General features: G+C 43.4%; 1 protein-coding gene across 1 annotated transcript; it reads left to right on the top strand.

The window, feature by feature from the left end:
- Positions 1-9,727: 9,727 nt before the first annotated feature.
- Positions 9,728-11,753, top strand: LOC308090893 ((Lyso)-N-acylphosphatidylethanolamine lipase-like; the record flags this gene model as incomplete). The annotated part of the gene is made up of 2 exons (XM_080436166.1): positions 9,728-10,857; positions 11,579-11,753. 2 exons carry the CDS (start codon positions 9,728-9,730, stop codon positions 11,751-11,753), a joined length of 1,305 nt encoding a protein of 434 aa, XP_080292292.1.
- Positions 11,754-17,354: the final 5,601 nt, after the last annotated feature.

Here is a 17,354-nt window from a genome sequence, read left to right as displayed (position 1 = left end):
TCCCTTTTGTGCCCATATATGGAGATCCCTGATGTCATCAGTATATGGCCATGTAATTGGAATGTCCATATATGGGCATATTGGTTGGATCGGCGGTTCTGGACAACTGGATATCCGAACAGCTCGACAGCGGGCACCGCACTCCCTCGAGTCCTTGCCGCTGCGCGTGCCGAATGTCGGTCCCATATATGCACATGACCATATATGGGCATAGCGGTTGGATCTGTGGCTCTGGACAACCGGATCTCTGTATCTGGCCGGCCCGGTCCTCCCTAATTCTATATTTAGACCATTAGGTTGAAGCGTTTTGGGGTAGATTATATATTTGCCTTCACGTTGAAGTCGACATTGGTCTACATTACCACCAGGGAGACCAGGGCTAATCGGTCACAGAATGCCAAATTTGACATGGAATGATTACCATCTGAAAAGTGCCTTGCTACAGCTGATTCAGCACCAGCACGTTAGATGGCACTCTGGTGCTCATTGATTTTGAGTCTGATGGCTTTTAGGTTTACCTACATATTGGATGCCACATTTAGTGCATAGAAAGAGGTAGATGACGTTACTAAAATATCAGTTAATTGAGAGGGAGAGCAGCGAGAAAAAAAAATCTAAACATTAAATAAGCATGTCAAAGAGAAAATGAAAAAGATCCACATACAGTATCTACATACACATAGCATAAGACCAGCAGATACAGTCTGTACGTAAGTTTAAGCATGAGATGTGTAAGTGGTAACACATGGTAGGTCCACATAGTGGCTGGTATCTGCATGAGATTTGACATAAGGTGCAAAAATAACACATAGGGCAGAAACCACAGGGAAAATCCAGTGAAACGATAGTTCATGTAGACACGGAAGGCAGTATGTTTATATTATTCATTCATACTCCCCGGACCCCCCATTCGCTAATAGTTATTCAGTCGTACTCCTTTAAGTCAGTATGTGTCAACCTCTTGTCATTTCATTTGCTACAGTTAACTCACTCACGCCCTCATACCCACAGTGCAACTCTGGAGGTTCATTTAAGCAGCCTCAGTTCTCTATTCATTCTAAACAAAAGGATAATTCCTTTTAACAGGTCGTTCATGAAAGTCCTTGCGGTCTTGTTTCCAATGAGAACCTGTGAGCAATTAGGGGTTAAGAGTCAAATTTCATTTCATCGACACATATGCTGGTCTGGCCTGGAATCGAACCTGGGGCAACCAGGGCCTCTGGCTCCCTAGGCTGGCGCACTAACCACTCAGCTATGGCCGCCCCACGTGCTTAGCTGTCAGTGCCGGTCGTACAGCTGTCGTGTTAAAAATCCTCCACCTCCCCGGCCTCCTCCCTGTGGCTTCTGGTTGGTGCGATGGTTCCATCGATGGTTGTTATGGTGGTGGTATGCATTAAGGGTTAAATATGGCGTTGTTTATGTTGTGTAATATTTGGTGTGTATGTACTGTTGTTGTATGATTATTGTTGTGTTATACTGTTATGCTCTGCTCAGGGGGTTGTGATTGGAGATCTGTGTCATGTTTGCACAGGAATCGTTTAATATCACATGAGCAGAGTCACACCGCCAAACTTGATTGCAATATCATTGCATATATGAGTAATGGTTAATATGGTAAATGGTTAATAAATGGTAAATGGTTCACTAACTGTCTGGTTATTTCTGAGCTGAAGTGTCTAAATGAAGTAAAGTCTGCACAGAGGAACATATCCACACGAATGGAGGAAAAACACAGAAACACAAGCAAAGTGTTCCCATCTGACAGGCCAGCCTGGTGACAGGAGGTGGTCAGGCCTTGTTCAGCAGTCTGATGGTAGCCGGGTGGAAGCTGTTGAGAACATGCAGCACAATTTTGGCAAAGAAAGAAACCTGTCACATTGTCCAGATAAAGTGGAAGAGTGTTAAAACACGTCTTTGCCAATGTCCTCAACAGACAACAGCAATACACACAATATTCAATGAAGAAGCTTAAGACAGCAAAACAATTTGTGTTTGAAGCCTGGTCTTCATTGAATATTGCGACTGGTTTCACTTCAGTATTGCCGACTTCTTGCAGAGAACATTATTTGACAGCTGTCAGATTCACCTCTCCCAGTCTCTTTAAATTGTTGACTTTGCGTGTTTAATGTGTCTAGCCTATTGTATTACGTTAAGGGAATTTCTGCATATGGATAAAGTATGTCTATTGTGGTGCATATAGGGGGGGGCACAAAGATGATTAAGCCCTGTGGTCATTTCATTGAGGGAATGCATGTGCTAATAAGAATGTATTTAAAATATAAAACTTGTATTAACTATTAACCTTAGGAAATATTAATTAGTTTTTAAGTTAGCACATGCATTCCATACATTCCATAGAGGGCTGGACCACACATGGACATATATGACACCATCAACTTGCGACACGAGCGGTCCCTATTTAGTGAAAGACAAACTATTTCTATGATAAATAAAATATTTAAGGTGTTTTTCATTTGTCATTTTTGTTATATAGGGCAATTATAATGCATTAAGGCATATACTGTAAAGCTTATTAGCCAGGGATCCTTTTAAGACGTATTTCAGATATAGTGAAAATAGCCGATCTACAGCATGTACATCAAGGTATTTTCAAACAATCTTCCAACACATTTTTAAGATTGTACACAAACATTGTACGGGGGCCCCTGGAACAAAAGTATTTTCAGATGGGGATCCGCAGCCAAATTCATATAAATGTGGGGGTCCTTGACATAAAAAAACTGATCCGGAAGGCACAACAGCAAAGCTTATATTTCGTAAGGAGGCTGTGGAGAGCCGGACTGCCGCAGAAACTCCCGTTGAACTTTCAGCGGTGCACAGCGGAGAGCATCCTGTTGGACCTGCATCACAGCGGGGTGGCGTGTATGCCAGCTGGAGGCACCAGGATGGACCAGAAGGCTCTGTGGAGGGTCATCGAGATGCCACAACACTCCACTGGGACACAAGCTGCCGGCGGTCCACATGCGTCTATCTAGACTCCTATCGGGCCCTGATGTCGGGGCAGTGGCCTCCAACACAATCTGTGACCCAACCCACCCTGCACACAACCCCGGAAAACTGCTCCCCTCTGGACATGAGGACGATTTACACAGGAAAGCTGTTAACCCGTTCAATCCGGGAACGCATCTGTGCCATTTTAGATTGGCACAGAACATTTTTAACTCATATCTTTGCTTCTGGGGGGTCCCTGGAACAAAATATTTTGAAATGGGGGTCCGTGGCCAAATACATTTAATTTTGGGGGCCCTTGACATTAAAAAGTTTGAGCACCACTGATATAGAAAAGGTGTTTTTTTCAGAAAACTGTTTTGATTTGATTTAGAAGACGGCCTCAGGTCTTAATGGGTTAAAGCTAACTTTTTCTTTTAGTGACTAAAATTGTATTTTAACCAATCTTGTATGGTAGAGCACTGGTTCTCAATGTCGGGTCTTTGGACCACAGGAGGTCAAAATGGACACTCTCAGAGTTAACACAGGCTTTTACAGTTAATATCAAACTGGGGGTCTTTGAAATGAAAAAGGTTGAGAATCAATGGTACGCCTGTAGACTTCATTCACGCCCATGGGCATCATCTGTGACACCTCTGCAAACTGCAGTGTTCAACACACAGGCTAAATTAAACGCAGTAAATCGTTCCTAACCATGCCCCTTTGGCTGTTCTAAAATCATGGTAAACCCCTGCCTCGCGTGGCTTATTGCTTGTGCAAAAGACGCAATATAGAACAATTTAACGCACACCCTCCTATGTCAAACTTCAGAGACAGTGAAATCATTTAGAAAAGGAAGGGCTCACAAGTCACTTTGAATACATCAGAGAGGAAAGCACGGATAAAAACAAACAGTAAATGATATAGACATAAATACAATACAATACAGAAAGGAGACAAAACAAAACAAATAGCATCATTAGATTGCGTTTTCGAAGAAAATAGAGTTTATAAAGTTTATATAAAGTATGAATCTATTTTCTCCGAAACCTCAATCTAATGATGTTATTTGTTTTGTTTTGTTTTGTTTCCTTTCTTTATTGTCTATATTATTTACAGTTTGTTTTTATCCGTGCTTTCCCTTTTGATGTATGTGCTGTTTGTTTGTTACCTGATGTCTTTGTTCATTTGTCAATTAAAAAAAGAAAACTATTGTTTTGCTATTACAAATAAATAAGACAAAGTGAAAGTGGTAAAGTGTGTTTTATACTGATCCAATGAAAAGTATTAACAAGAGCTTGTGACTAAATACTAATTGCATTGGATCTATTGGAACACAGTTAGGGTTTTTATAATTCCTGAAAAGTAACACTTTTAGACATAATGAGGTTTCCACTCAACAGCGACAATATATTAAAACTGACGAGGTACAGGAATGGGTGGGGGGAGGGGGGGTCTGCGGAGAGAAGAGCCATGTATTCAGTAAATAAGGCATTGATAATGCTATGCAAATGTATGATGAAAAAGGGGGGAAGACATATCTCCTCAAGGAACCATGAACAAATGAAGCAATTTGAAGACGAATGAATGAATGAATGCATGACTGAATGAATGGTTTATTCTCTGTCTTAGTTTAAAAACACTGACAAATATATATATATAGATAGATAGATAGATAGATAGATAGATAGATAGATAGATAGATAGATAGATAGATAGATAGATAGGCAGGAGAGAGAGAGAGAGGCAGGAGAGAGAGAGAGAGAGAGAGAGAGAGAGAGAGAGATTGGGAACTACATCCAGAAGTAGTTCATTCTCTAACATAATACGGCACAATCCATGGGTCGCGACATGACCGCTGACATAAAAAGTAATTGAGAAATTGAATTGAGAGACATGAAGAAATGAGACTGTGTGTGTGTGTGTGTGTGTGTGTGTGTGTGTGTGTGTGTGTGTGTGTGTGTGTGTGTGTGTGTGTGTGTGTGTGTGTGTGTGTGTGTGTGTGCGTGTGTGCCCTCCTCTCCTCTTCCTAATAGAAACCATGTCAAGTAGAGTGAGAATGTGTTGAAAACGCAGAACACTTGAAGATGAAAATGGGTCAAACAAGCAAATTAACCCAGTGAGGAGGAGGTGGAGAAGTATGAGGACGGAATAACAATCAAACTCCATTTCCTCCTCTACGGGGAGTAGTAGGAGGCACGGTAGCACTGTCGGTATCGCTGTCGCCTCACAGCTAGAAAGTCCCGGGTTCGATTTCTGCTGGGGACGCTGTGGCCGCTGGGGGCATGTCCTCTCCTCCCCGTCATCAGCGCCCATTACCCTAGGTGGGGTTGGCGGAAGGGACTCTCTGTAAGTGGAGTTTGCATGTTCTCCCCGTGTCTCCTAGGGTACGTACCCACACAAAAACATGCAGTAATCTGCCTGGTCAGCCGGGGCGCCTGATGGAGGGGTGATAAGCAGCGGCTAGCTAGCTCCTCATGTATTGAAGGAGGCATGAGCTCTGTTCTGGGCCTCTCCCTAGACTGGCAGAGGGAGAGTAGCCCCCCAGGATTACATAGGCAATTGGCACTGGGTGAAAAAATGGGTTACAAAATTGTGGGATAAAAAATATAAAGAAAAAAGAAACAGTATGTATTACCTTTAACATAGATAAATACTGCTACAGTTCCGAAGTCGGTGCCATTTTCAATTGAGTGGAAGGTTTATTATGAAAAATATACCAGTGAAAGATTATGTCAAAAATTACTTTTGTTTAATTGAAAAAGGTACAGTATGCATTTAACACAGACCCCACACACTGTACAGTGCTGTAATGGTGATTTTGATTCCACCTGGATCTCCATTCTTCGTTGTCATCACCCTCTGACGGACTTTGACATATTTCTCTTGAAGATTTCACCATTTCTGGTGACAGACACTCTCTTCAATGTCAAGTCGACGCATGTGCCATCTCTCTCCATGAATGCACTGCCATCTGGTTGTGTTTGTAGCCCCTCAGAGAGAGATAATATAGAGGTTTGTACCTCGTAAACCTCCTCAGACAAAATTTTCCTCAAAACCATCCATGGCACTTTAACTAAACAGAGTGCCTTGGATTTGTTTTAAGTTCATCGTATTGACTTCTCACTTTGTTGCCTCACGATGGAAAGGAACTTAAATGCTTTACCTACAACAGAACCAAAGTGCTCCTTTGTCTCTTATTTGATCCACTGCCTCGTGTACCAGTCTGTGGTTGGGATGACAACGGGTTTGAATGATTCTGTGAGCTTTGCTGACACAGCGTTCGTCATATAATGTGTTGGACGAAGGGAAGTTCACATCCGCCGATGCGCTCGGCTGCACATGACCCTTTACACTTGCTTAGCGGTTGAGGTCAATGCAGTTCCCATACCAGGCCGTATTAGAACTTCGGAAAGGGAAAGCACCTTTTATTTTTCTTCGCAATTACGTCATATTTGTCCTCACGACCTTCGCCAAACTTTGTTTCCACAAGAAGAAATATGCTGCGGCTTCCACATTGTTGGGTGTTTCTCATTCCAAGATTCTCCTTCTTTTCATCTTTCATGTGTCCATTTTTTGTATTCTCCCTCGCTGGCCGTCTCTCTCTCGCTCTCTCTCTCTCTCTTGGCTTCTCCCTCCTCTTCATCACTCCCTTCTCCTGTTGTGTTTCTTCAGAGCCTCTTCATCACTCCCTTCCCCCTTCCTCCCTCCTCCGGTTCAGCAAAGGTAAAGAAAAGGAGACAGTTTAACCTTGATGGTGGAGAAACTGCATCTCTGAAATAAATATTCAGGAGGTATTAGAAAAGATACTGCATACCACGCGCCCCCCGCCCAACCCCCGCCCTCTCTCGCTCCCTCTCCAGAAAATAGAGGTTATGTATGAGGAGCAGGGAGACTAAATGACACCCCAGGGTGCAATAGATTCCAACCACCGGAAAGCCTATTGCATGAAATACATATTGCATGGATGTAAAGACATTTATCATGGTGCATTTTGTTGTAGGTATGTATGTTATGATGTGTTCTATGAGGTACTCAGTTCACCAAATATTCCCATGTCTTAAACATATGAACCCTAGCATCCCTATGCTGGCATAAAAGGCGAAGATTATAGGCGACAAAACGCAAACATTCTGCAAAAGACATTTGTGGACCTGCTATTTGGTCAAGAGATTTGGTGCAGAGGGAAAAAGGAGGGGCGCAAGTACAGACACCTGAGGGACAGAGATATAGGACGGACGGACGGACGGACAGACAGACAGATGGATGAACAGATGATTAGATATATCTTTATTGATCTGGTGGGGGATATCAGCCGTCAACAAAGTATATAAGTATAGAGAGGTTAATATCAAGTGATGCTTGTATTTACGTGTACATGTCCTTGTCGGCATTCATTCATTCATGAGGGACAGCTTCAGGGACAGTGCATATTAAAAGTAATTGCACCTGAGATGGCTAGCAGCTCATTTACATATCTGTTGTCCCTGGTCAGGTAGACAAAAAAAACAACAGAACAGCAAGTACACTGCCTTGAAACAGCACAATGCTTAACAGTCCATCAGTGTGAGATTAATATTCAATAAAAAACAAGTCACTCATTGGCGGTGACATATTTTGTGCTGACTTTAGCCAAAGCTTGACGATGTTTTACAGCAAGTGGGTATTGAATTCCACTCCCTCACTGCTTGAACCACTTTCAACCTGAGTCCCTATTTTGGACTTGGACTGGAAACATTGTCACACACACAAAAAAGGTATCATAAAAAATAGCGAACAAACAAGCTCACAGTCCCAGCGCACCGCATCGCAGCGCATTGTGAGCTTGTAGAATGGCTATTTTTGCTATTTGTCATACAGCAATGTATATTCGTTGCTGTCCAGCTAACTAAATGTTTCCGCCTTTGCATTTTTTTCCATAAATCAGTGCTATTGACCACCCCTTTACGTCTGTGTGTTTATTAAAAGAAATATTGATTGAAAAGTATTAAAACGTGCTTCTGACAAAATCAGCTAACTCCATTGGATCCTCAAACCTTCTGCCAAACCAGCTAACTCCACCAAAGGGGGGTGGAGTTAGCTGGTTTTGCTGACTCCAGGCTCCACCCCCTTTGACCTCCAACCTCATTGTGAGCTTGAAGGTCCATTCAGCTGTTCTTATCAATGATGAACAAAACCTCCTAACTCCACTTTTTGTTTTGTTTTGGTCATTTCCTGAAAAATGAACATTTTGGAGTTAGCTGTTTTTTTTGCCAGACAGCAGATATACTCCCCAACCACATCATATATATATATACACACACACACACACACACACACACACACACACACACACACACACACACACACACACACACACACACACACACACACACACACACACACTCACACACACACACACACACACACACACACACACACACACACACACACACACACACACACACACACACACACACACACACACACACACACTGTAATGCCCATGTCACACACACACACACACACACACACACACACACACACACACACACACACACACACACACACACACACACACACACACACACACACATTAGGATGGCGGTTAACCAATAAAACAAAACGGTTGTTAGCTGGGACAGGCCAGCATCCTGATGTGACATTATGGATAATTTCATAATCGGGCATGCAGAGTGAGATGAGACGTTATCATCATTTTAGGAAATGATGTATTTTCAGGAGGTTACAGTGATGATAATCCTTTGGCTTTTTATCTAGTACATTTAGGATTTGTTTTTAGAGTACACTGGCTTAAATTTTAGTTACACACACACCTGCCTGTGAGCAAGTTGTTATGCTGTGAGACAGATTAGGGAACAATCACTGTATGTGCAAAATGCTTTGCAGTACACGGAGACAACTGCTACGCTCTTAAAGACGTGGTGAAACGGAAAATAGAAAAATACGTTTTTCACACTTTTAGAGCATATCCGTGGTCATAATATGGACATACCTAATTATAGATATCAAAAACAATTTGACATCTACAATTGTTATGTATTCTTATATCAAAAGTCCCTAAAAAGCCAATCTTAATTAGTTTCTGCAAACGAAAACATACTGCGTGGTAAGATAGATAGACTAAATGAGTCTTGATTTCATTTAGTTTGATTCCCATAGGTCACGTTCCTCCAAACACACCTGATTTTAATTACAGATATACTCCATTTTGAATATCAGTCAAGATGACGTCCAGACGGTGTATTACTCATTCTAAACTTAATCAGCACACTAAAATATGTATCTGAAAACTATTTAGGTTAGAAATAAGCAACATAGTAACAAACGTGCCTCACACTGCCCCTCTCTTTCTCCCTTGGCCAGTATGAGCGGCAGGCTACAAACATTATCCCTCTGCTGCACATAGCGTTCCATAGTCTGAAGGGATGGGAACTTCTGATTGGTTGAGACCAGGTCGAGACAACGTTTCAGACTGAAACCTCAAAATAAAATGCCCGAAAAAGCCATTTGACCATGACTTTAAAGTTATTCCGAATTTGTTTTTTGAAAGATACATTTGTGTCATGTCCAATGCCTATCAATGGGAATCATTCACATAAAACAAATAGATGTCCTTGAAATTGAAATATTTCAGAATCACTGCCCCAGATATTTAGCACGTGACATGTCACAGATGTCATGTCATGACGTCACCGTTAATTAAGACGCCAGGATTAAATGACTCTCAGCGACGCAATGTTGTGTTGTCATTAATATGTGATACTGTATACCGGCAATGGATACAGCAATGGATCCTGCGACGACAACAGTTCCGATGCCAAGCTATCATGACACGGAGCCGGGTTCGTCTTGGACCTGGTGGCCATCATGGTGTCAAACCTCCATGTCCCTACTGAAAAGCACTGAGGACAAGATCATTGCCTGTATTAAGAACGATGTATCATCCAGGTTTGTGACCCTCCCGAACGAAGACAGGATTTGGACTCTGACCCTAGGCAACAAGAAGCTCCCAGAACCAGCAGAGACTAATAAGACTCCCCTGGTGATGGTCCACGGGTTCGGAGGCGGGGTGGGCCTGTGGATCAGGAACCTGGACGTGCTGAGCCGCAGTCGGCCCGTGTACGCCTTCGACCTCCTGGGCTTCGGGCGGAGCTCGCGGCCGCCCTTCCCCGCCGACGCCGCCCTGGCCGAGGAGCAGTTTGTCAACGCCATAGAGCTCTGGAGGAAGTCAGTGGGCCTCGAGCAGATGATCCTGTTGGGACACAGCCTGGGTGGATACCTGGCCACATCCTACGCCATCCAGCACCCGTCTAGAGTGACCAGTCTCATCCTGGTGGACCCATGGGGTTTCCCTGAGCGACCCAAGCCTGCAGCGGCCCAGACACAGGGCGCCGCTCAGGCACAGGGGACGGAGGGGACGAGGAGGCCACCACCTCGTCCGCGCTGGGTGAGGGCCGCGGCGGCCGTCTTGGGCCTGTTCAACCCCTTGGCTCTCATCCGAGTGGCCGGGCCGTGGGGTCCAAGCTTGGTGAACAGATACCGTGCAGACTTAAGAAGAACATTCGAGGACCTCTTCGATGACGACACAATGACACAATACATCTACCACTGTAACGCCCAGACGCCCAGTGGCGAGGTGGGTTTCCGGGCCATGTCGGAGTTCCTGGGCTGGGCTAAAAGGCCCATGCTGCAGAGGGTTCACCAGCTGTCCCCCTCCATGCCCGTCACCATGCTGTACGGAGCAGAGTCCTGGGTGGACAGCGCCTCGGGGGACCTGGTGGCACAGATCAGGCAGCAGAGTCCCACCACGGTGCTGCTGGTGAACGATGCCTCTCACCACCTCTACGCCGACCAGCCAGAAGAGTTCAACAAAGTGGTGGAAAACGTATGCAACCGTGTAGACCCGTAATGTACTACCTGTGGGGTGTGGGGTCCACTGGTGGGCCGTGATAGAGTGCAAGTGGCCCCTTTAAAACCTTTAGAAACGTAAACTAGGAACTAAGAACTGAGAGTATGCTACATTAGTTCCACTGATCCAAGCCAAGTCAATTGATTGGTCATTAAAACACATACATACACTACATGTTCTGAAAATGTACTTGGTCAATATACGGCAGCCAAATGGCTGGTTCCCAGGTTGGGAACCACTGCTGTAGAGTGTAGGCTGGGTGTGTGTGTATGCGAGCACTAAAAAGATAAGACAACGGAATGGCAAAGCACCCTACCAGCGCAGCAGAATGTTATTGACATGCGTGAAGTGCTGCCCTAGCAGCAACAGGAAGTGTCATGCTACAGCACTGCATGGAGAGCACACAGTGCAGGACATGACTTGTGTCCAGAGTATACCACCAGGCAACTTGATTCCTCACCGAATAGCCAATTTCCAGAGCTATGGCTCACCAGGCATTCTCTTTTTTGGGAAGTTTGTTTTTCTTAATAAAATGGCAGGATCGTCGGCCATTCAACTCTGAATGTTTCTTTATTTCAATGATCTGTCTCCTCGTTCATACGGTTGAGGGCCTGCCCTCTATACGTATAGTACCTGTAGCATAAGCTGTACAATATTATTGTCATCTATATATGCGCGGAGTCTCTGCGTGTCCGCATGTCCCCTGTGTTTCTCGAGAACCAACCGGCAGCTCGACTTCAATTTGGGCATGTGTATCGCCGAGGGACCCAAGGGAGCGATGTACCGAGTGGGGATTGCCGGTTATCCAGAACCGTCATACGGCAATGGATCTCCGTGTATGGAGATCCCTGAAGAATGCACAGAATGTCTGACCGATGTCAGTATACTATGATGTCATATTGATGACATCAGGGATCTCCATATATGGGCATAGCAGGGACACATTCAAATCAAGGGTGCAAGCACGACTCCAACTCGTTTCAACAAAACTACACTTTCTTACCGGGTGTGCGGTCCGGAAAAGTAACTATAAATCTCTGTAAGAGAATACCAGCACTCACGGAATAGTCCTTTTTAAATCACTTTTATTTATATAAATTAAGTAGGCATGGTATGCTGCAGAGCGGCCAACAACGTACGCGTTTCGGCATAAAGCCTTCATCAGCGGTGTGTGCTGCGGGCAACGGAAGTGTCCCATTTATAGTGTCCGTAGGAAAGACAACTTCCCCTGTCCATGTACAGATCAACAACTTCCAACCAACTTGTACAAAAAGTGCAGTCATAACACAAATTACATTAAACAGCACATTACACATCAGAGTCCTTGAAGTCTTTGAATACAATTAAGTACATCTAATCTGAGTCTGTTCCAATATAGGGTTCCAAGTAAAGTAGTACAGCATAAACATATTCATTCAATATATACCGAATGCAATAATAATGCACAATTGGCTGAGTCCTCACAAAAGGGGGTAAGGTACAGTACCCATATATAAACTTAGCAAGACAGAAAAAAGAAAGAAAGCAGTGCTTAAGGTAAATATGATAAATGTACTGTAGCTCCAATCAGGCTCACTCTTTGATAGGAAGACAGGTTAAGACACATACCAAAACTAGAAAACATAATATTAGGCCTTTTGAGTGTTTAGCTATTAAGGTGTCTTGTCTTATAGTCTTATAGTTCTCAATGAATACTCAATTTTAAGTCCACCCCTCTCTTAAAAGGTTGTCATTTAATCTACACATTAAAGACAAAGGGACAACAAAGCCTACAAGGATTGCTAGTTTGGGTCCTCGTAATAATATCTATTTAAAGAAACAACTCACGTTTTACCTACATATGAGCAAAATTTGAAAACTCACATACATCACAACAATCAATTATTCAATACAAGCAATTTCATTTAAAGGTCTCTATAAAAGGCTCATAGTGTCCAATCCTCGGATCTTCATTCGTCCTCTCTTTTCAGTAGGGATTAGGCATAAAGCCTGGATATTCAAGAGTTAATGTGTTCATATAAGAGTAAGAGCGTAAAAATCATCACCAGACAAACACCAGAAGCGCTTCTTAGAAGTCAACCGCAGTTCCTTCAAAACAGTCAAGGTAGTTCATGTATAAATTGGTTCTTTCAAACCGGACCTGTCGTAGTGTGTTTATTTCCTCAATACTGTAGGAAGAACCGTGAGGTCCATCCATTCATGTCGGCCTCATTCACAAAGTGTTGACGGTGTTTTAGCGTCGACATAGAAGGGACAGAGACAGACAGATACAGAGTTTATGTCAGTGAACAACGAGCATTGTTCCCAACGGGTATCAGTCCATATTTCTAATTGCTCTGTGCAATAGACAGTGTGATAATACTGTTAACACTGCGACAGGTGCTATTCACACCTGGTGAACATTATTTTTATACAGTATACTTGTATACTCATATTTTAAAACAACTAATCATTGCTGTCACGCAGAAACCTAGTATTTCCATATTCCAAGATTTTGTTTTGTTCGTAAATCAAAACTGCACGGAAGTAGATAAAAAAAAAAGCCAATCTATAAGCTCAAAACGCGTTGTATCCTTGAACAATTCCGAAAGTGACAGTGAAAGTGGTTCAGTGTGTCTGTGGGTTTTATAAATATTTAACCAATGAAAAGTATTATTAAAAGCTGGTGACTAAATGATAGCTATTTTGGATCCATTGAAACACAGGTTGTTTTTTTTGCCCATTTCCTGAAATTAAGGTATCGGTTTGGGATTTACAGGTACAAGGTTCCCACCCGACAGCGACGGGATTAAATAATCAGACACAAGAAACACTTCATTACACCCCAGACGGGTCATGACCCCCTGGTGGAGCCGGTAGAGATTATGCGTCATGTTTCAAGGTGAAAGGTGTGACCTTGGGGGCGTCACCGATGGAAATGGACTGCGTCAGGTCAGGGGGTGTCCTTTGGGGTCTCGGGGGATGGCAATTGCCTCTCCGTAGTGTTCATACATTTAACCCTGACCTATAGCATTGACAACCATACAGTCTTATTTAAAGGTAAACAATGACATTTAGAGTGTGTTATTTAGACATAATGCCAGGTTCATTTTTTGACCTGGCTTCCTATAGGTTGTGTAGTTTGAAGATTATGATTTTTTGATATCATACTCCTTAGACTGATTATTGAGGCACTATACTGTCTCTTTACCTTGCTTACTGTAAGTCGCTCTGGATAAAGAGCCGCTACTGTAAATGCCTAAATTGTAAACTGTGACCTCAAATTTACTTTTGTGCATATTTTACTCCATTTAACTCCAACTTCTTTTGCAGATGAATCTGATTTCAGATCAACACTGAGTGCATCTCAGTATATGCCCCTCCAGCTAAATGTGACATGGGACACTTAGATATTTGTTTTCCTGTCTGCAACCATACATTCATTGACTTGATTCAGCCTAGCATCCCTACATCTCAAACATTTTCTCTTTTTTCAGCAATAATGAAGATAGTAGGCTACTTGTAAATCCACTATTTTCGCTATTTTGGAAACGGGGCTGAAGTGGTAACTTATTTTTGCCACCCCCTATGTGTTTTCTGAAATGGCGCCTCTGGACTGCGTGCGTATGTAAGGAAGACATTCATCCAATCTCTTCCTGTTTGGCTTCATATGCTGGGAACAGCAACAAAACAATCGATGTCACTAAATCCACACTTACTTGGGATTCAGTGTTTGTAGCGCTGTTCGTCCCCTAAGGACGACCTTTGATTCTGTCCCCTGACCAGCACGCCAATACCCCCGCTATACACAGGCAGGCAGGCTCACACACACACACACACACACACACACACACACACACCTGTACTCGCACGGACACACACACACGCACACATGCACACACACACACACACACACACACACACACACACACACACACACACACACACACACACACACACACACACACACACACACGCACACCTGTACACACACGCAAACATTCAATGCAGGACTTTAACTTGCAATAGAATATTTCTACATTGTGGTATTGCTACATTTACTTGGCACGCACGCACACACACAGACACATTTGAAATGTTTATTTATATCCACATAAACAGAAGTAATTGTACAAAGGACATAAACACTGCCAGTGCAGTCAGACAATAGGAAAACAGCCATTTACAAAGTGCATAGACGGCAGAGCATTGTTACATGCAATATAGTTGACACACTTGTCAGACACAGCGAACATAAATCATGGATAAAGGAAACAACGCCTCCTAAAAAAATTAGCGGCTTCCAGTAATAGCTGTTAGATACTGAGCACCTTGCTAACTGTTTGGCCCTCCTTTTGGAGAGGCCAGCCATTTGTAAGCCCCTCACAATCAACCTGTGCATGTGCCCCTAGGCTACCAAAGATAAAAACTAAAAGTTTACATCTGTAGCCTAGCTGTGAGATGGTCTGCTCTAGCTGTTAGCACGCACGCACGCACACACACACACACACACACACACACACACACACACACACACACACACACACACACACACACACACACACACACACACACACACACAGTGCCGGATGATGGGGGCTGCATCCATCATTATGTGGTCTCAAGGACACTCCTGCACGGTGCGGACCGTCTGGGATCATAGTTCAGGTACTGGGTCTCAGGCTCATGAAAACAACATGATCTACTCTTTCACATCTGTATTTAGCTCTACATGTGGCCTGTTGCTGCTGTGTGAGCTATGTACTGTATGTGCTGTTTTTATATGGCTGCCATTCTTTGTCGTTTTACTGCAGTGCGGTTCTCAATCTCTGGGCCCGGGGCCAACTAGTGGTCTGTGAGGATACTATACAATTGGACCCCCAAATAATTACCAAAACAATAAGATTTGAATGATAATATAACATTAATATTTTATTGTCCGTGGGCCGCAGTCAATTAAAAAAAATTGTAGTGGGCCCTGATCCAGAAAATGTTGAGAAACACTAGTTGTACTGTCCCTGCTACAAGGCTGTGTTGAGCATCCAAAACCAGATAATTGTACTCTTATGTAGCTGTACCCAAGACGTGTGTTTGTGTGTGTGTGTGTGTGTGTGTGTGTGTGTGTGTGTGTGTGTGTGTGTGTGTGTGTGTGTGTGTGTGTGTGTGTGTGTGTGTGTGTGTGTGTGTGTGTGTGTGTGTGTGTGTGTGTGTGTGTGTGTGTGTGTGCGTGCGTGCGTGCGTGCGTGCGTGCGTGCGTGCGTGCGTGCGTGCGTGCGTGCGTGCGTGCGTGCGTGACTGAATGAGGACTGGTGCAAACAATCAGCTTATACTGCCTGCTGTATAAAATACCTGGGAAATGCTGAAGCTCACAGTGTGTCACATTGAGGCACACTGTAAGCTTGTAAACCAAGTACATTTTCAATGATTTGAGTTATTCCGTTAGTTTTAGTTAATCATAATAACCTTGGTAGTATAATAATAATAATAATAATAATAATAATAATAGAAAAATCTTGTTCATCTTTAAGCATCAACATAATGAAACATAATAAACATCTCAGATATCAATCTCCAACATAATAATGTGTGGATGCATTATGCATGCACGGTCTGTCTGTCATTAACTCATGGGTTAACACATGAGGGAATGTGCTATCTGCGTTTTTTTTCAATAACAGGCATTAGGCAAGATGGGGGAGATAAGATCGGAGACGGACGTGAGGGTCCCAGAGGAAATCTATTTGTTGTGGACACATTGGTCCACGTCTGATGTAAATGAGAGAATACAATGAGATCTGTATCAGATGAGGACAGTTGAACCAGTATACAGTGCGCTGTATACGATGCCCTGACAGCGCTGCGCCGCGTCTGATCCGCATAATACACAGATAATCCATAATGTGCTTCAGATGAGAGAAAGAGATAGCTTTGCATGCGAATATCCCGCTATACTGACTTCACATAATAGTCTCTGTCGGGTGGAAACCTCATATGTCCATAGCTGTTACTTTTCAGGTTTCAAGTTCAAAAGCATCAAAATTAGTAGATCCACAAGCTCGAAACGCGTCGCTTCGCGCCGCGTTTCGAGCTTGCGGATCTACTACTTTTGATGCTTTTGTGTGACGCTATAGTATGATCAAGTAGGGCGTTAATCTACGAAAATATACAAAAAGTTTGAATATGGAGATTTTCTGCCCGACAGCAATGATATAATGTTCCATGTGGACGATGTGGCCTTGACACGTGCTGATACTCTGCACCTTAATCTCATGTACAACGCGCTGATACTCTTCTTGCACCTTAATGTCTATATCATGAACAGCAGAGCCTTCTATTGGAGAGTTACGTCAAATAGGGGGCAAAAACGGCGCCGGTCACGTGGTTCATGTAAACTCTAAATAGTGACAAACGCTCATAGACTCCAGTGCGTTCCGTAAAACTTCCGGTTCAGGGCTTTTTCCACTATTGGCCAATAGAAGGCTCTGTAGGAGACTGGCCCGATTAAGTACATGGA

The sequence above is a fragment of the Gymnoscopelus braueri genome (assembly GCF_963280865.1).
Source record: "Gymnoscopelus braueri genome assembly, chromosome: 8".
NCBI classification, from domain to species: domain Eukaryota; kingdom Metazoa; phylum Chordata; class Actinopteri; order Myctophiformes; family Myctophidae; genus Gymnoscopelus; species Gymnoscopelus braueri.
The sequence above is the reverse complement of the archived record's forward strand: the minus strand, read 5'-3'. Positions and strand labels throughout refer to the sequence as shown.